At 44.0% G+C, this 21,179-nt stretch overlaps 1 protein-coding gene and 2 pseudogenes across 1 annotated transcript; 1 reads left to right on the top strand and 2 right to left on the bottom strand.

Moving 5' to 3' along the window:
• Positions 1–11,725: 11,725 nt before the first annotated feature.
• Positions 11,726–13,589, top strand: LOC136452767 (two-pore potassium channel 2-like). The gene is made up of 2 exons (XM_066453367.1): positions 11,726–12,801; positions 13,455–13,589. The coding sequence occupies exons 1-2, from the start codon at positions 11,726–11,728 to the stop codon at positions 13,561–13,563; spliced, it is 1,185 nt and encodes a 394-aa protein (XP_066309464.1). The 3' UTR covers positions 13,564–13,589.
• A 48-nt stretch (positions 13,590–13,637) lies between these two features.
• LOC136452768 (uncharacterized) lies at positions 13,638–16,114 on the bottom strand (annotated as a pseudogene).
• A 2,480-nt stretch (positions 16,115–18,594) lies between these two features.
• On the bottom strand, positions 18,595–19,763 carry LOC136452766 (transcription repressor MYB5-like; annotated as a pseudogene).
• Positions 19,764–21,179: the final 1,416 nt, after the last annotated feature.

Genomic DNA, 21,179 nt, shown 5'->3' with positions numbered 1-21,179 from the left:
TGCCAGAGATAGCTCCATGTTGGGTGCATGCCTGCTAATGTGCCATGTTCAGGCTTTGTCAGCAAGTGGTCATGTCCTATCCCGCCTCGGCGGGCGGCGCGACGGACCAGGGTAATGAACCGCAACCTTACCGGAACAGACAACACAGTGACCGCATGTCAGTACTATAGATAATGCAAGTTTTCATCCTAGACCGTAGTGGTTGTCATATGCTTCCGTTAGGATCCATGTCCGAGGGCAAATGGTGGTGCCCACAACACTGTAAAATAAATGTCGGCGCCTACAATACTGTTCGGTGCTCTAACATGCCTGGAAGGGCTTAAAGCACATGTCCTATCATATCCTGACAGTACTTTTCTATAGGAGTGTAGGGTATGGTTCTCGGTATTGCAGTTGACTTGAGTGCCCTGCCTTATCCACGCGTGTAGTCATAAAGGAGCAGTGCGCAGACGTTGGGCGAGGCGGAGCCAGCCCTCGGATGTCAGGCGAGCCAGAGTCAGCCCCCGGATGTCGAGCGAGGTGGAGCCAGCCCTCGAACATCAGGCGAGGCGGAGCCAACCCTCGAACGTTGGGCGAGGCGAAGCCAGCCCTCGGGGGTCGGGCGAGACAGAGTCTGCCCTTAGACATCAGGTGAGGCGGAGCCAGCCCCCTGATGTCAGGCAAGGTGGAGTCTGCCCTCAGACATAGGGCGAGGGGGAGCCTACCCTTGGGGGTCGAGCGAGACGAAGTCTACCCTCAGACATCAGGCGAGGTGAAGCCAGTCCTCGAGGGCTAGCTTGAGGCAGGGCACATGGTCTCGGTCGACGAACGAGGAGTGACTCGGCAAGCAGTGTAGTCGCGCTCTCGATCGCGTGGATGAATCAATGTTGACGGTCATTAGCTCCTCCTCTTCGGGTACCCTAATATTGGCCCCTGACAATGCGGGCTGCAAGATTGAAAGGAAGAGCACGTCAGGCACATGCCAATTATTGGGAAGATCACTTATTTCATGGTCATCAAAGAAGCAAAATAGTGTTGCATTATCAACCACCGAAGCCGAATACATATCCGCTAGTAGTTGTTGTGCACAAATACTTTGGATGAAGGCTACCTTGAATGACTTAGGAATCAAGTTCAAGAAAGTGCCATTGCTTTGTGACAATGAGAGTGCAATCAAGCTAACCAACAATTCGGTTCAACATGCAAGAACAAAGCACATTGATGTCCATCACCATTTCATTAGAGATCACCAACAAAAAGGGGACATTTGCAATGAGAGTGTGGGAACCGAAGACCAACTTGCCAAGATATTCCCCAAGTCGTTGGATGAGAAAAGGTTTTGCAAGCTAAGTAATGAGTTGAACATATTGGATTTCTCAAATTTGTGTTGATACACCCCCACTTGTATGACATGCCTCTTCTTCAAACAATCCAATGTAAAAGTTGATTGGCATGCATACATCCTTTGCTAAGGACTTGTTTAGTGCATCTAGTCATTCCTCACATGTCTTAGGCTCATTTGTGAAAATAAAATGAATTTGATGCTTGTATGGTACCACAATTGCTTCTATGCTTGATTTGATCTAGTGGTAGCATATGACATATTTGTGGGCTTGTGATCCTAGTGTTTAATCTAGAAAATGAGCTATAAGTGTTTAACTCAACATTGTACAAGATAACCCTTGAAATGAGGTGTGAAGAAGCTTGTCTTTGGATCAAACCGAGTTAAATATCTTTGGCAAGTGTTCTAGATTGGACCAAATATGGGAAAATGATCCTCACCCCATTGATTGACATTGATAATCTTAACGTATCTAAAATTGAACCTTTGTGGTCATCGATGACAAAGGGGGAGAAATTGCACAAAGATAGTGAAAAGATAAAAGATGACAAAGGGGGAGAACTTTAACATAGGGGAAGAGATATGAGAAAGTAAGGGGATCAATTAAAATTTGAGCACACAAGAATGTGCATTTCATATGTTTGCTTGCATGGCACAAGTTTTTTTAAAAAATATAAAATTACATGCTTGTGTGGTGTATGCTAGTTGTAGGTTTAAATGATTAAATAAAAAACTAGCATGCATAGGTTGAGTAACTAGATTTGTGTTTATATTGTGAAAACTAGACCCTTGCTTCTAATGTTGATCTCACGGGGTATTCTAGTTTTTGTGTATGTCTAGTTACTAATGGTGCTAAAGATAGTATATTGGTGCACTCTGATTGGTATCACGCTTCAAAGGTCCATCTCTTATATCTTAGCATTATTTGGAAGACATTATTCTCCCACAACTCAAATCCATGCATATGTGCAAGTTTCAATCCAAACTCTTAGCACATATGTAGGGGGAGCAAATGCTACCAATGGGGGTTCATGAAACTTGTCCATATTCTTTTACATATAGTAAATATGTTGGGCAAACAACATGGATTCAAATGAATTTCAATTTATATCTTTATGAAAGGGTTGTCATCAATTACCAAAAAGGGAGAGATTGAAAGCTCTAGTTTGGTTTTGGTGAATTGATGAAACCCTAAGTGCTAACCTAGTTTATCAAAGTGATCATGAGATAGGTCGCACATTCCAAGTAATGGAGCAAGTGGTGAAGATCATGATGATGGTGTGACCATGGTGATGATCAAGTGCTCGGCTTGGAAAAGAAGAAAGAGAAAAACAAAAAGCTCAAGGCAAAGGTGAAACTTGATAGGAGCTTCTTTTGGTTTGGTGATCGAGACACTTAGCGAGTGTGATCACATTTATGATCGATAGCCGTACTATTAAGAGTGAAACTCGTATCGAAATGTGGTTATCAAAGTGCCACTAGATGTTCTAACTCATTGCATATGCATTTAGATTCTAGTGAGTGCTAACACCCTTAAAAATGTTTGTGAAAATATGCTAACACACGCGCACAAGGTGATACACTTGGTGGTTGGCACATTTGATCAAGGATGACAAAGTTAGAGTTGAGAAGGGGTTGTCTCGAGGTGATCGGACGCTGTTCTAGCAGCGACCAGACTCAGCAGCCATGTCCAGTTAGTGGCACGCAGCGAAGGCCGCCCTCGGTCCTTTGACCATACACCAAATAGTGAAAGTGACCGGACGCACAGGGCATGCGTCCTGTCAAGCTATGACGTACGCTGACACAAGCATCAGAGCGAGGCAGTGGTGACCGGACTCACCGACGTGTCCGGTCATGCGTGACCTGACGTGTCCAGTCGTGATTTTGCCTCTCTGGATGCTTACTAGAAATGACCGAACTCTAGGCGAGGGTGTGTCCGGTCATCTCCGTAGTGCGTCCGGTCTTGACTTAACCGCACGAGTGATCAAGTTGACTGTTGGGATCGTGCGGTGCTCATTGAACCGTGGTGACACGTGATAGCGGATCAGCGATCGGACTCTGAGGTGGTACATCCGATCAAACTGATCGGCGCGTCCGATCGTGTCGTGGAAGCTGACAATAGAGAGCCAATGGTTCTATTTCGAGGGGACACCTATATAAGGCGTTTGGACGGCTCTAGCTCATTCTCGTGGCCATTTGCATTGACATAGCAACCTTATGAGCTTAGCCAAAGCCCTCTCACTTATCTCCATCATTGATTCATCATCTTTGTGAGGAGTGAATCCAAGTGCATTGCTTGAGTGATTGTATCTAGAGGCACTTGGTGTTCATGTTTCGCTGCAGGATTCGCTTGTTACTCTTGGTGGGTGCCGCCGCCTAGATGGCTTGGAGCAGCAAGGATCGTCGAGCGAAGGAAGGTGCTTGTCTCCGGCTCTGATCATGGTGATTGTGAGGGGTTCTGGACCTTTTCCCGGTAGAGATCCAAAAGGTACTCTAGTGGATTGCTCGTGGCTTGTGTGATCCTCATCTTGTGTTGATTGTGCGGCACCCGGTTGCGGATTTGGTGTGTGATGCCAATTAGCGCGTGAACCTCTAAGTGAGTGAATCGCCACAACAGGGACTAGCTTGCCGGCAAGCAAGTGAACCTCGGAGGAAAAATCATTGTGTCTTGATGGTCTCCTTGGAATTCATTGGTATTCATTGATTGATCACTTGCCACAGCGGTATACCTCTCTATCACTCTCTTGTATTACATTGTGCCTTTACTTGTGTAGACCTTGTGGTAATTGAAACTAGTTAGTGTAGCTCTTAGTTGTAGTTCTCTTGCTAGCTTGCTCACCTAGGTATAAATTAGTGACTTAGCCTTGTTGTGATATACTTAAGATCATAGATTTTAGAATTGGGTAGGTGGCTTGCAACACAAATGTAGTGCTAGCGCAAAATTCGCTTCACCATCTTATTTACTAATCACTTGCCTTAATGTTGTTGTAGAATTTTTTTAATAGGCTATTCACCCCTCTTTAGCCATTAGGACCTTTCAACCACTTCCGAGTCCAATTGCTGACGGGACGGTTCCTTTTCGCGACAGGTGACGACCTTTGTGCGCCCCCAGCGAGAGTTTGTTCGTCGTCACCGTCTTGCACCTTCTCGCCACGCTCTTCCGGCGCAACTGACTTTCGATCGTGCCCCCTGAACGCACAGATGAAAAAAACGATCGAGGGCACCCTTGTCGCGGGGGTGGTGCCCAGGACGAGGACGGATTAGTCGAGGCAGCGCCAGGTCGAGGGTTAGGGGAGGAGTGGTGCCGGGGTACCTCCCTTCAACACCAACTAATTGCTATTAACTGTCTTGAAAAGATGCAAATCTAATTTTATTTTTAGTCACACCATCTAGAATTTGCTAATAAAGAAATGGTATTTAATACTATTATGATAGTCAATACGTATACTATGTAAAAATGTTCTATGATGAATATAATAACACCTATTTAATATTACAAATATTATTTTTTAATAAATTTTATTAAATTTAAAATAACTTTATTCGATATCATTTGAAATTTATTTTTTTCAGAATTGAGGACGTATGCTTTTTCCAAATGGACAGTAGTGTACTAGTACTTGTACTCATTGATATAGCAATTTCGTGGCGATAGATGACCATGGATGTCGTCAGCGTCAGGTAACATCCATATATATGCTCCGTACTTCCTCTCCTACGAGTTTAGGATGCAGTACTCGTGTTTAAATCGAGGGAGGATAAAGGCTGTGTTTAGTGGTAGGAATTTGGATTTTAGGGCTATTGTAGCACGTTCGTTTTTATTTGATAAATAGTATTCAAACATGGACTAATTAGGCTCAAAACGTTCGTCTCGCAATTTCCCACCAAACTGTGCAATTAGTTTTTCTTTTCGTCTACATTTAATGCTCCATGCACGGGTCGCAAACATTCGATGTGACAGGTACTGTAGCAACTTTTTGGAAGTTGGGTGGAACTAAACAAGGGCAAAGTTTAGGATGTCACATCGAGTGTCACGTCGAGATGTTATATATGAATATTCGGATAGTAATAATAAAATAAATTATAGAAGTCCTCAGTAATCTGCGAGACAAATTTATTAAGCCTAATTAATCCATTATCAGCATATGTTTACTGTAGCACCACGTTGTCAAATCGTAGACTAATTAGGCTTAAAAAATCCATCTCGTAAATTAGTCACAATCTGTGCAATTTGTTATTTTTTAGTCTATATTTAATATTCCATATATGTTTTCCAAACATCTGATATGATAGGGAGTAAACTTTAGGGGAGGAACTAAATAAGGCCAATTTTATTTTTTAGAATGATAGGATTTTGACCAACTATCGGTTTATTAATATATTTATTAAAATTGATCTTTTAATCATAAGAAACTACTTTCAATTTCAATAAATATTTAATAGCACTTATTTTGTATCATAAAAGTAAGTTACCAAAAAAAACAAATATTTCAGGGGAGTACAGATTTTATGCGCCGCAAAAAAAAGATGCATGGGTATATGCCACGTGCATAGATATGCAGATAGAGAGACGTCCGGCCGTTGCTTATGTGTTAGGCAGAACCTCCTATTTTATTTGTTGTCATTATTATATTGGAAATCTTTCCTTGGCATCCAAGGATCTCCATGTTCATGCTCTGGTCAAACACTAAAGTGCGTAGCTAGCTTAGTGTCAAGGTAGCCGCCAAATCGTGTATATAATCCCCTAATTTTCTTCAGGGAAACGAAGATCAGCTGATTGATTTTGTCCGCTTTCGTTATTGATCAGTCCGGGGCTCCGAGCTGGGCATCTGAGCTTGGTCGTCAAGGCTCTGGGCTCATATGCTTCGCTCTCAAGGCTGCTAGCTGCTACTGGCCAGCAGGTCAACTCGACTATAAAAACTAGAGACTGCTAGCTGCTAGTCTTGCAGTGCTAGACTGCCAGGGGCCTGCGGCCCCGACAAGATCTTTAGCCCTTGTTTACTTCCATCTCAATATTTCAAAAAGTGCTATAGTACCTGTCACATCAAATGTTTACGGCCCGTGCATAGAGCATTAATGTAGACGAAAAAAAACTAATTGCACAGTTTGGTAGGAAATTACGAGACGAACGTTTTGAGCCTAATTAATCCATATTTGAACACTATTTGCCAAATAAAAACGAACGTGCTACAGTAACCCAAATTCTAACTTTCTTGAACTAAACACAGCCTTATATTACCGTTCGATCAGCATCCATTCCCATTGTTTAATGCACCGGTTAATTGAACAATAATAAAACTTTCAACTAGAAATCTAGAACCTTTAAAACTTTCAACTAACCAGGACATTTTCTAGTCTAGCAGTGCTATTAACCAGTGGGTTTGATTCCCAGAAACAAGTGGTTATATATACTCCCTCCCTCCTACAGTAGAAGTCGTTATGGGATACGTGCAGGTCGAACTTTCTCAACTTTGACTAAGTTTGTAGAAAATACGTGCAACATTTATATCTCCAAATAAGTTTATTATAAAAATATATTCCATAATCTATCTAATGATATTAATTATGTATTACAAATATTAATATTTTTTTATATATAATTGGTCAAAGTTAAAAAAAAAACCCGACTTATCGGGAAGCGAGAACGACTTCTATTTTGGAACAGAGCGAGTATACATTTATAGACATCAATATAGTCCCCTAAACACATTTTGACCAAGGTTGTCAAAAAATTTCATGATCTTAAATCAGACTGGAACCTTGAATGCTAGGATCACAAATCATAGAATCATAATAACAATTAAAATTGTAAAAATCATATACTCTACTATAGAATCGTAGAACCAAACTCGATAAACTAGGATGGCAAAGTCATAAAACGCATCATATTCGATTAAGATTTAACAACCAAGTATGATACTATATCTATATAATATAATAGTACAAAGCAAAAGATTATTATTTGTAAAGCTACTTTTCAATACGAGTTTACTCGTAAGCAATTTGAAATATCCCCCCAAAACAATTAGAAAAACACACATACACGTAACATCCAATCAAAGTTCACAAATTGTTGGATTCAGACAGCTCCAAAATGCCGTGAATGGAGAGCATTAGAATTTCTTGAGCCCCGCCATGATCCGGCACTTGTACGAATCTTTTCATAATTTTGTCTGCTAACGATCGCGCTGATTGAGGGCATCTCTCGAGGGTCGTCGTTTTTGACCAGTACAGGTACAGTGTACAGCAGAGCTGTTGACCTGACACCATCGGCTTCTGGGCCTTGTTTAGATTGTAAGTTTTTTCACTCTCTCTTCATCACATCAAATCTTTGACACATGTATGGAGTATTAAATATAGATAAAAAAAATAACTAATTATATAGTTTGATTGTAAATTACGAGACGAATTTTTTAAACCTAGTTAAACCATGATTAAACAATAATTATCAAATATAAACAAAAGTGCTGCAGTGTCGGATACTGATTCCTAACCGCAGTCTAAACAAGCCCTGCAAGGTCGCGTGTCTGCGCTGGGTTCGTGCAACTACGCGCCTGGCGCTATCGTGGTCGTTGGTAATGAAGTAAATGAACCCTTTTTAAAAGCTGGTTGGGAAACGAAACGAGCGCACGTCACAAGCCGCTGGTACAAGTACGGAGTAGATGCGCGCGAAGAGCGCAGAGCCACAAGAAACACATGGAATTTGTGCGCGCACCTATGGATCGGATCGATCCAGCGGTTCCATGGGACCCACGAACTGGAAAGACTGACAGAGATCAACGGGGAGGCATCCGTCGATCTCGACGGCACAAGCATATTCGCTGGAGTCGGTTTATCAATTAGAATTTATAGTATTTTTCTCTTATAATAAAATATCTTCAGTCAATTTATCAGTCGATTTTAATATCAGCTGAACAGACCGTGGCTTATGAGATGTCACGTTTCAAAATTTTCTCTCCAGACCGAGGTGCCAACTGCCACCACGTACGTATAGATTGAGATCCAACTGAGCTGAAGTAAATTCATCGGACCCACCCACGGTCTTGTCTCTTCTCTGTCGCCGTCGTCGCCGCCTCGGATCGTCCTTCATTTGCAACGGGTTTTCAGCCATTCGCTCCGTCGTATTTGGCTTATAAGCCATGGCTTATCAGTCAACGAATAGTATTTTTCTTTCACACCAAATCATTCAACCATACTTTCAGTCATGGCTTATAAGCCAAACAAGCCCAAACGAACAGGGCGTTCATCACGCTCCCTCACAGCATTGTCATATTATTTACACAAACCATTTAAAAATCCATGCATATAAAAGTTAGTTGTTCTTGTACATACATGCTACACCATTAGTAGCTGACTAATCTCATTCTCTCACACTATTTTTTTCATAGCTTGTTTCTCTTCTGCCTTTTCTCCTTCGTTCTCTGCCTCCATATAAATTTGATACGGCAGTACGAACCTTCTGTAATCCGCTTATATCCTTTTATAAAGCAACTCTAAGTGTCTCTTTATATTTTCATCTCTATATCCCTATTTGAAGATCCATTTAATGAATATTCTCTTTGTATATCTCTCATATAGGAAAAAAGTCTACTTAACCCCCTCAACTATTGTTAGTTGTCTACTTCACCCCACCTATAAAACCAGGTATTCCACCCCTCAAACTATTGAAAAGCGTCTAAATAACCCCCTGAGACGGTTTTGAAAGTGGTTTTGCTGACATGACATATTAAAAAGTCTATATAACCTCCTCACATATTAAGAATTGACTGTATGACCCCCTCAACTATAAAACATGATATTATAGCCCGCAAAGCATCAAATAATATTCAAATGACTCATCGGATGGTCTTTAGGGTTGTTTGGACACCGTATCCCGCCACACGCCTAAACACACATGCTTGCACGCAGGCCATTTGTTGCCTCCACCTCCCTACTCTTTTTAGGCAGGCCATCTTGTCTCCTGCTTCACCTCCCATCACTCGTCGATGGCATTGAGCTCAAGCACGCCATGCCTACATCGTCGTCGTTCAGCCCCTCCCACATCCTCTATCCGATTGTCCTTCAGTTTTTAGGTAGCAATCAGAGGAGAAAGCGAGAGGGGGCGAGGATGTGGGAGTGGGAGGAGCTAGATGACAAAAAGGGCACAAGCGTCGCATGTGCTCTATGTTATCGAGGAGTGCATGAGGTGGAGTAGGAAACAAGATGGTGCTCACCGGACGGTAGCACAAGCCTAGAAAGAGTTCAGAGAGGGAGGCGGCCGATAGGACTGTGTGCAAGCATGTGTGCTTAGGCCATTGTGGTGGGATTCGGTGTCCAAACGACCCTACATGACCATTATTTGAACATTATTAGATGCTTTAAGGGCTACAATATCATATTTTATAGTTGAGGGGGTCATGCAGTCAATTCTTGATATGTTAGGAGGTTATATAGACTTTTTAATATGCCACGTCAGCAAAACCACTTTCAAAACCGTCTCAGTGGGTTATTTAGACGGTTTTCAATAGTTTGAATGGTAGAATACCTAGTTTTATAGTTGAGGGGGTGAAGTAAACAACCACTAATAGTTGAGGGGGTTAAGTAGACTTTTTCCCTCTCATATTTATCTCCAACATACTCTCCATTTTTTTTGTTCTATACACTTCAAAACCCTAGCATAAATTTACTCGTGTGAAAAATTCATAAGAAAACTACCGTATATTGAATTTTAGAGAGTCATGTAGCCTCTCCAAAACTTATGAAAAGTAGTTCACAGTCTATTAGAGTTTTTTTTTATTTGCTTCCAAAACTTTATGATAAAAAAATTATGTGGAGAGCCCAACAAGTCTGTGGGTGGCTCAAAGCCCATCTACTAACCTTTGCTGCTTTGCACCATCCTATATTCCTGCTCGGCCTTGTTGTTGATTGGGTAGCAGCAGCTCGCTGGTGCCTACTGGGCCGACTTGGAGTGGGAGCCCAGAACTGCTCGAATTGGTTGGGCTGACGAGTGACGAGGCCCGGAGACCGAGGTGCGCACGCCGCACGCTCACAAGATCCCATTATTAAACGAAGTTCCTTTTATTAAACCAACCAGGAGTTGCTAGTTTCTTCAGCGTATCACAGAAACAGTATAAACAAGTACTGTAACAGCCATCACATATGAACCGAATGGTAATTTCGCTGTGGACATTGTAAGCCTTGTTTGAAGGTTTACAGTAGTGCTGTGCTTCCCTTATCCGATGATTAGGCGACACAGAAAATCCCGTGAAAGGGAGCTGCTGCCTGTTGTATACTGATGGACGTGTTCTACCTCTACTCTAGTAACACAATATATGCGTTACGCAAGGTTCAGGAAACAAAACTGAAACAGAAAAATGTTTAACGAGCAGAGCTCCTGTGTGGCTGTCATTCGGAACGGGGGAATAGTTCCAATCCCCCTTCTCAGACTGGATTCCCCTAGATCTCCCACAAACGAAACAACAACAATCTCACATTCTCATTTAGTACTCCATGGATTGTTCTGTTATTTACTACTGGGTACAGAGATCTTGAAATTTATCATCACCTGCACTCATGTCAGAAAGCTTGAAGCAGTGCTTGGAATTGGAATTCTCAAGTCTTCGGGAAATATCTAGACATGGCTTGTACAACTTGACTGCAGCCTTCTCTGCATGCAAATGCACGCAGAGGGATGACCTGGAACAGGCTCCCTTCAATTAAGTCCACATAGAGATAACGAGCACTCACAGATACGGATGTAGGTGCTATCTCCGGTCAAGATTTTTCAGCTTGATAAGCTTTCAGTACGTGCTATCTGTACTGTATATCAGTATATCCATCGCCGACAATGAGATCTCAGCACAGCAACAAATCGATATGTTTCCATCCAGAGATGAAGGTAACCCCGCATTCACTCTAGTTGTTAGGCGTAGTCGTCCTGCAGAATATGGCACTGCCTAAGATCCAATGGACCATCCCAAGCACGGAAACAACTTGCAAGATCCAACTACTCATAAGCCATTCTCAACTTGGGTCTTCTTGGGTACCTGCATCGAAGTGTAACTCAGAAACACATAATTCGTGCACGTGCAGTGAACAAAGAGTGATTCAGTGCGTGATATTCCTGCCACAACACAGGGATTGCGAAGATAAAAGTATAAAACTATGGTTCTGTTTCAGACATCAGACAAAAGAATATGCCCACCATTCTTTCTCTTTCATCAGTTGCCTCTTGCTTCAGCTACGATGCAGGATACTAGAAACTGCACGATATAGATGTTGCAATAAATAAGAAAGATATGTTTCAAGATATGATGTAAACCAGTCCATTCATCCCAGAAACGCCAGGGAAGTGTCCATCCATGTGCGTAATGGCCACCACTTCCATCGTCATGGTCTCAGCAGAACCACCATGGATATAAATTGATGATCCAGCCTGAGAACTGCAAGCTGCAACTAAGCAATCCAACCTCCAATATGTCTTCCATGGAAGAGCCTCTGTTACCTTTGGTACAGCGTGACCACAAATACATTTCCAAGAAAGAAAGAAAAAGATCCAGTGATGTTCCAAGCAGGTGTGCAACTTCCTTTTCCCCAAACAATTATCTCAAAGCTAACTTCAGTGCTCTCAATCATCTGCCGTGCACTGATGAAAGTACCAATATGGTATCCTCACCAAATATCCAGCGGCTGCACTCTTCACCTTCTATATTCACATCAAGCAAAGAAGCACCCTGTGTGGATGAGCGTGATGGCCAAAGCCATGCTGCCGCTGCACAATATACACCATCAATTGCAAGGCAGGCTATTGTCAGTGTCATCTTATACATCTCAATAGGGGTACTTGTGTACATGACAAATGTTGAAGGCTTCAAGGGGAAATCCACATTCAAGTTAGTGGATGCCCTTTACTTCACCATCATTAGTTTGTGCACAATAGGATACGGTGACATAGTCCCCTGTACTACCTTCACAAAGGTGTTCACATGCTTGTTCCTACTAGTTGGTGTTCATTTCATCGACCTTATGCTAAATGGGCTGTTGACAAATGTACTGGACAAGCAGAGAACAGTTCTACTTAGCACAATGGATGATAACAAGCTTAACAAGGTGTTTGACACCTACATGATAGATGCTAGAAAGAAAAGGTCAAGAGGGAGGATGAAAGTAATACTTGCATTAGCGGTTGTAGCAGGCACTATCTCAATTTGCACAATCATAGTACATGAAGTTGAGGGCTTAAACTGGATCGATAGTTTTTATTTATCAGTCATTTCTGTTACAACAGTTGGATATGGAGACAAAAGCTTCTCAACAACAGCAGGAAGGCTCACTGCCACTGTGTGCCTGTTAGTAAGCACTTTAGCAGTTGCAAAGGCCTTCTTGTTCCTAACAGACTTAAGGATGGACAAAAGAAACCGGCGGACTACAAAATGGATCCTCCAGAAGAAAATGGACAATGAGCCACTTGTTGGAGACCTAGACAACGATCCTGCTGTAAGGTACGGTACAGTTTTCCATGAAAGATTATTTCATGTAAATTTATGTTTTGAAGTTGCCTTTCAACAATTAATACCTGGAAGTTCTAAAAAATAATTAATACCCAAAAAGGAAGCAACTTTTCAGAGAAACTATACTTCTAATAAGTTGCTTATATTTAATTCAATGATTACATTCATGATCTTTTTGAAGACATGGACTTTATTAATTCCTTACATGAAAAGAGACAAAAAAATTGTCATTTCTTTTAGGCGCTGAATTTATCCTTTTTGAATTAAAAATAAATTACTGTAAAGGTAGTTCATGCGCTGAAAATATAGGTTTAAAATCCTGAATGCATTTGTAAACAAAAGAATCTTGATACAAAACTATACGTCCTCATAGCCACCTGTACAAACTAACTTTTCTTTTGGAGTTTCTGATGAAACTAGGCCCAAAGTCCTAATTTCTAAAAAAAAATGTCTGCAGTAGAGACACTAACATTCTATAAATAGAAAGACAGGGCAAGATTACATGACTGTCATGAAAGTGACATATATTTACTTTGCTCACATCTTGTATATTTCTTATTAGATTAATTTGAATGTAAGTCATATTCCATGTATATTGTTGTCAATGGCCATTGGTTAATAATCTTCTTGCTCCTATGCAACAGCAAATCAGATTTTGTGATCTACAAGCTCAAGGAGATGGGGAAGATTGATGAGAAAGACAGTCAAAATGATCTCCGACCAGTTCGATCAGATAGAGTTTGGAAAATGTGAAAGGATCCCTCTTGCAGATATAATTTGGAAATTATGAATTTGGTATCTGTAACTTAGGAATATCCCATATCACGGTGATAGACATCCTCTTAGACCCTTGTATGCTTTGTTAAGTAGCATGCACATGTATGTGTGACATATTTAATACCCTTGCATGTCATGAGTGTTCAACATTATCCGTTGCAGTTTAACTCAAACCTGAAAGTTGTGTATTGTGGTTGAACTAAAGACTGCATTCATCTCCAGAATGTCTTAAACATATGGGGAAAAGCAAATACAGGAAGAAACACAATGAACCAAAAGACGATATTCAATGCATTCATACAGGTATTGGATTCCTGAGGTTTCCTTAAGCAATGGAGAGGCAAACTTACCCATGAAACAGATGGGGGATGGATGCCACCAATTCACTGTTCTGTGGTTTGCTATCATCTTAAGTCCCCAGATTCAGTCTCTTCCACTGTCATACCCAAAATCCTTGCAATCCTGAAACAGTTAGTTACTGTAATGAAGATCAAGGATATCTTGTGAAATGATGAAATGACTGTCATTAGAATGGAAAAGTTTAGATGGTATGAATTTATCTGACTTGGCATCAAAGACTCACTTTTCTCTAGTTTCCTTTACAAGCATATGTATGTCAGATAACCTTTGCCACTTGTCACTTCTCTGCTTCTCACTGCCCACCTCTTCTACTGATTGGGAACTGATGAACTGTTCAATTTCATATTCCAATGATTTCATCTGTAAATTAATATGCTCTATAAGGCCATCATATGCAGAATGATTCTTTATGTTGTTTGCTGGGTCAGGATTGTTTATAAATGAGAAGCTATCGGACATCTGAAGTGCATTTTGCTCAGGGTGGCTAACCATGCTTGCAGTTGCATGTGCCTCATTTCTCAACTCAAAAGATTCCTTTTCAACTGATTTTGGACGAGAATCGCTACTCTCAGCCCCATTGGTTCCATCATTGACTGTACTGGAGAAAACCCTTATCTTCTCATCAGAGTTATCACCATTAGATGTCCCTGGACGCAACGCATGCTCAATTAACATGTTTTGCTTCATCGAAATTACCTGAATCCAACAAAATTGCTCATTCAGGGTTGCATATACCATAAGATTTATGAACAGAAATTCACAACAATCAGTTCCCTGAGTTCTGCACTTATATGCCACAGTTGAAGCAAATACTTTTAAATTTCAGATTGTGATAAGCTGAGTCACTGCATGAAACAGTGTGACATACAAATGCAAACAATGGCTTATGCAGTAATTTTGAGCAACTGGAATGAAGTTAAAGAATACACAACCTTCTAGAAAAAAAGGCATTAGTCGTACCATTTTACATGATACTAAAAAACCATGTCATCACCTCACTGATCTTTGCGGAAAGCCTGTCAAGCACCTCAATGCGCTCTTTAATGTTCTCCAGGGCTTTGGTCAATTTCTTCTTCTGAACAAGTAAATCCACAGCCTCGTTCTCTTTGCCCATTCGGACACTGGTTGCGGCTCGTTTCTTAAGATTCTCAGCAGCCTCAGTCAACCGCACAAGCCTTACCCTCGCGCTATTTGCTGGGAAAAAGAAAAGAAAAGAAATTGTTACGAGGATTGTATTATGTTACGGCATGGGACACTGTTCAGCATCCGACAATGGCAACACAAGACATCATTCCTGGGCCTGGACTGATGCCACCGAGAAGGTCCACCATTCCTGGGCCTGGACTGATGCCACCGAGAAGGTCCACCAGAGCGCGAACGCAGAGCAAGCGTGTGACAGGCGAAGACTGGGTAGCGGTGTGATTGACCAGCTCAGCGCTGCCTACATATATGTAATAGGCGTGAGGGAGAGAATCATCTATGATAAACATTGTAACAAACTTGCCCCTTCTGCAAGCTTCGTCTGATCCCCGCCTGCTGCTTTGCTTCCCTGCCTAAAACTCCAATTCCTATTGCTACTTCCCCAAATTCTTTATCAAACCTATCCAGTTCGTAACATATTCATATCCACATCGCAAATTGTCAAGTCTCATCGGCTCATCCTAATGTCCTTCTGTTGCACATGGCTACTTCAGGTGAATCTAAGATGGCTAGGCAGAAACACAAGTTACCGGAGATAAATCAAACTGCACCCTCTGGGAGCCACGCTTGCTGTAGTAGGAAGTATCAGAAAATTTGGACAGTGAAACAGGAGCACGCTCCGGTCCCATGAACACAACATTGAGCGTTCCAGTGATAGACACTGTTACCTTTGGATTGGGTGAGGTCGGCGTCGGCATGGAGCTGGAGGAGCTCCTCCCTTAGGCGCGCGAACGTCGGCGGGGTCCGTTCCGCCGCCGACTCCGCTAGACGTCGCCAGAACGACGGCGAACCGCGGAGGAGTTGCCCCTGAGCGCCGCCTCCATCCGGGCAGGGCAGCAGGCGCCCGAAGCGGCGTGACGGCGAAGGCCATCTCCTGCACACTCCCAGCAGCGCACCCTCGTTGCGGCAGAGGCCTCTCCGACCGCGGTGGTGGGCTGCAGCGCACGCAGGCCGCAAGGTGTGCGAATCCTGGCACAGTGGCACCTGGGAGTCAAAGGGTACGGCCTGGAAGCGGAAAAGGCGCATTACGTAATGTTCTCTTGAAGACGTAAACATAGGTGTTCGCGTCTAATCCTGCAGTTCTCCCTCCTGTTCACTAGTAGGTTTTAACCAGGGTTTATCAGTTATGGTATAGTAATTTTCTTTTATAATAAATCAGTATCAATCGAGCTTATTAGCCTAGAAACCAACTAGCAAACAGACCGTATGACTCTATAATAGACGAGCACGTTGCATCTATGGAAATTCTAGCTTGGAGTTGGAGTGATGGAGTCACAGCGTAGCATGCAGGTAGGTGCAATTGCAAGACCAGAACGATGGATGCGGTGCATGTACAATACGTATATACGGTGTATCTCTCGCGTGCTAGTTTTGGAGTTTGGACCGTTCGGTCGCTTGGCCTCATCCACGCTCGCTACTGTAAGGGCGTACCCAACGGCTGACACATTGATAGCTAGGAGGGCCAGTTAGCCAATCATACGGAGAGAGAATGAGAGAAATGAAGGGTGGAGCTGTTTGTTTCTTTAGTCGCTCATAAAATTCACGTCGCATTGAATATTTAGATACTAATAAAAAATATTAAATATAGATTAATTATAAACCAATTATATAGATGAAGGCTAATTTGTGAGATAATTTTTTAAGACTAATTAATCCATCATTAGCACTTGTTTACTGTAGCGTCACGTTGTTAAATCATGGACTAATTAGACTTAAAAAATTCATCTCGTAAATTAGTCATAAGTAGTGCAATTAGTTCGTAATTAGTCTATATTTAATACTCCATGCATGTGTCTAAATATTTGATGTGACAGGAATTTTAAAAGTTCCTGCACAAACCAAACAGACCCGGCAAGCGCTAAGCTCGCACGCCATCCGATGATTTTACTCTCTGACTCTTGCTCCCACGTTCTACATATTAGGGCCTCGTTTAGTTCCGGCCAAAGTTGGCGCCGCCGGATTTCCAGCTGCACTGTAGTGTACTGTAGCATTTTGTTTGTATTTGGTAATAATTGTCCAAACATTGACTAATTAGGCTCAAAACGTTCATCTCGCAAAGTACAATCAAACTGTGTAATTAGTTTTTTATTTCGTCTACATTTAGTACTTCATGCATGTACCGCAAGTTTGATCTGACGGGGAATCTTCTTTTTGTATAGTGCCAAATTCAGGAAATTAGGAGAACTAAACATGGCCTAGAGTATCTTTGTTATTTTTCCTTTTTTTTATTTTCTCTGAGCTCCACGTAGGCTGGCGATTTGGCTGCGTTGATGGGGACGCCCTAACATTTTACAGGGGTACGAGTAGGGATGAAAACGGTATGGATATTTTCCGACCGTATTCGAAACCGAATCTGTTTAGAGAGGTTAAGATCTGTCCGTATCCAAGTCCGGATATCAACATCCGATACCATATCCGTATCCGAATACTCAAATCGCATATTTATGATGTCGATATCCAATCGTATTATATCCGACGTAGTTGACACTATCCGTATTCGAATCCGAATCCAGACAGAAATATGAAAATAAATGTAATATCGGTGATATCCGTCCATATCCGATCCGTTTTCATCCTAGGTACGAGTGTACGTACTGAACAATCTGACTTTCAACTCCATTTGCATCTACCAGTCAATTTGCTAGGTAGAATACACACACCTGGGGCTGGAGCACACGGGCGCGTTTTGTTTCCTGCTGGATCAGTCCAACCTGACAGTCCATCTCGCACGGTGCACAATCAGCGTCGCTCTATATATCGGCAAGCACTTCGGGTTCTCTACCGCGCCGGCCCCCCGGTGCTTCTTCTCCAGACTTGGGACCAGGAGTAGTAGCCTTGTGTGCATGGAGGCTGGAGTGGGGAAGCAATGCAGCGCAGCATCAGCGGTTGAGCACGCCTGGAGGCTGGCTTGCAACTCAGGCTACAGGTCGTCGTCTCTAGTTGTTGAAATACTTTCGCATTGGCCTCTTATATACTTCTTAGATTACTCTGTTCTCGCTTGTACTTTGAGTCGTTGACGTTTCAGACTTTCAGTCATTCAGATGTTGGCCCGCCGTGGTGTTCGCGTCCTGTACATGAGAGAATCCTCTCCTCAGACTTCTTCCTTTTCTTGTCAACGTGCAGGATTGTAAGTTTAAAATGAAGTGATAGGTGTCTATAGCCAGCTCAGTCGACAAGCGTGCGGTTTCAGACAGTCCAGTATCAGCACGGACGTAACGAAAACAAGCAATTCGAGTGGCGGCTGTTCATGGCAATTGGTAGCGCTGTTGAATGAGCTTTGAGCTGTGCGTGCATATATATAGATGGGGAGAGCTGCAGGTTTGTGGCCCCGTTAGTACTCAAACTGCTCGCGTGGCATAATGCGCACGCATGAGCAGTAGGTGCAGACATTAAGCCAGACCTTACAATACCAAATTACCAATGCAGCACTAGTTCTATTTCAATCAATCCATGAATAGATCCTCATTACTCATGTTTCCCCCATGCTTGATCAAACTATCACACACAATCACACATAAAACACCAACCACGCAAACAGATAGGTTCAGTCCTTCTATGTATACTGCTCCTATATACCTGTTCATTCACGAATGGTGATTAGCCTAATGATGCACTCAATAGTAGGAGTACATTCACGACTAAAATGCAGATGAAGTTATTGTGTCCTTGGGGGGAACCGCGAATAAACTAATAAGCTCCACCCTGATCGTTCTCACCATCAGCATCCTTGTGATCGCCAAAGTAATCGGCGATGCGCTCCTCGTTCATCAACGAGTCGAGGAACGAGGAGAAGGTGGCATCGTCCACGATGGGGCAGTCCAAGCCGAACCCGCCACGAGCTGCAACATCTGGTACACAGAACGGATCACCGAATCCCTCGAAGCCCTCGACGCCGAAACCCACCATGCTGGTGGCGAAGTCGCCGCCAACACCTTCGCCGGACGACGAGCTCGGGTGCGCTGGCGGCGGCGGCGCAAACCGTGGCTCGATTTCCGGCAGTGGCGGCGTCTTGTCGGCTGAACCGGCCGCCGCTGCTGCTGCGTCGGCGCGGTGGGAGTGGAGGCTTGCTGCTGCTCCGGGCAGAGGCGTGTGCGTCCGCGGGTCGATGCCCCGCGCGATGAGCTTCTTGCTGAGGTGCGAGTTCCAGTAGTTCTTGATCTCGTTGTCCGTGCGCCCAGGCAGCCGCCCGGCGATCAGCGACCACCTGCACGCACGCACGCACGCACACTTAGGATGTAAGTATTGCACATTTGTAGTTGCAGGGGAGAAGAAAACCACGTGCAGTGCACGGTGTACGCTACACCTACACACACCGGTTGCCGAGCAGGCGGTGGAGGCGGAGGATGAGGTCCTCCTCGTCGGCGGCGATGGGCCCGCGCTTGATGTCTGGCCTGAGGTAGTTCATCCAGCGGAGCCTGCAGCTCTTGCCGCAGCGCAGCAGCCCCGCGCGCCGCGGCAGCGTGCGCCACCGCCCCTCCCCCTCCTTCGCCACGGCCCGCGACAGCAGCTCGTCCTCCTCCGGCGTCCATGCTCCCCGCTTGAGCGTCCTCATCACCCCCGCGCCCGCGCTGCCCACGCCCACGCCCCGCTGCTGCTGCCGCCGGCTTCCGCGTCATGATCCCTCCTCCTGCCTGCTCGTGTGGCTACTCCTACTACGTACTAGCCGAGAGAGCCTGGCTGCTGGCTGCTCAGCCGCTCGATCGCTCACGCGTAGCCAGGAAGCGTGCGCGCCGTGCACCGCGACGCGGGACGCCAACCCAGATCGGCAAGGGTCGTTGGGGTGGTTCGTTCCTTGGGCGCGGCGGTCTGCTGCGTTTCGGGAAACGGAGGGATTCCGCGGCAATCAGATCGCGTTGGGTTGGATCAGCCGCGTTCCTGCCGTCGCCGTCGCATCGTGTTCGTGTCACGGGCTCGTGACCGTCGGGTTCGCTTCATGCGCAGCCCCTGGTCGCTTGCTTTGCCTGCTTGCCTCTCTCCTGGGCTTCTGGCGAATGTCGATGCTAAGCTACGTCCTGTTGGTCTGGGCCATGCTCACCTCGCTAATCCCATGGGCCCAGCCTAGCGGACCGGGCCAACAGTGTCCAGGTGATGAAACAAATCGACTGCTATGAGCGTGATTGGTAGGGTGCCCTCGTGGGTACATGAACTAGGTTCAGCTTCAGCACAATCAGGCTTGAGGCTCCACATATTTCACTTGAGATTTTGATCGGACGCCTGTATACAAATACTGATATGTAACCTTGCATGTTCGTACAACAACTGGTGTTCCTTTGCTTAGTAAAGGGAAAAGCCAGAAACAAGGGAGCAACAAAATTTAGAAGAAAATACATAGATTTAGAGCTTGTTTGGTAGAACTCTATCAGCTCCAAATCTAAAAAAAACACACAGCTTCACCCCACAAAATCTCAGCCAAACACTTCAGCTCCACAAAATCTAGATCGGCAAAAATTATGAATCTAATGGTCAGATTTATAGATTTCATGGAGCTCTTTCAATGGGTGCATTAAAAACTATTGACACTACACAGCAAACTGACTAAATTTCCTCTCTCTCGAGCATAGTTGTGCGCCGCCGCCTCTCACGACCATGTGCCACTGCCTCACCATCATGGTCTCCAACTGATGCCTCTCCTGGGCGTGCCCGGCCATGACCCCACCCCGCTGTGCCCGCCCTCAACCGCACCCTACCACACCCCGCTGTGCCCGCCCTCACTCCGCCATGGGCGTGCCCCGTCGGTGTTCTTGCTTTTTTCTTGTTGTCCCTAAAAATATTCTAATTATACATTTCTAGTTTTTGTTGTATATCTTTTGTATAAGTCCCTAAAAATATTTATATATAGCATATGAGTCCAAGGGTACAAGAGGCAATTCCAACCAAAATCTCTGTTCATGGATGTGGAGCTGCGTTGTAAGCCAAACACATTTTCTTAGCACCACCAGATCCATCATGGAGCTACTCCATGGTGGAGTTGGTGCTCCGATTCGTGTTTGCAGATCTAAAGCTCTCCCAAACACAGGCCCTTAGCTCTTCCT

This window comes from Miscanthus floridulus, chromosome 5, assembly GCF_019320115.1.
Source record: "Miscanthus floridulus cultivar M001 chromosome 5, ASM1932011v1, whole genome shotgun sequence".
NCBI lineage: Eukaryota > Viridiplantae > Streptophyta > Magnoliopsida > Poales > Poaceae > Miscanthus > Miscanthus floridulus.
This window is presented reverse-complemented; position numbering and strand designations above follow the sequence as displayed.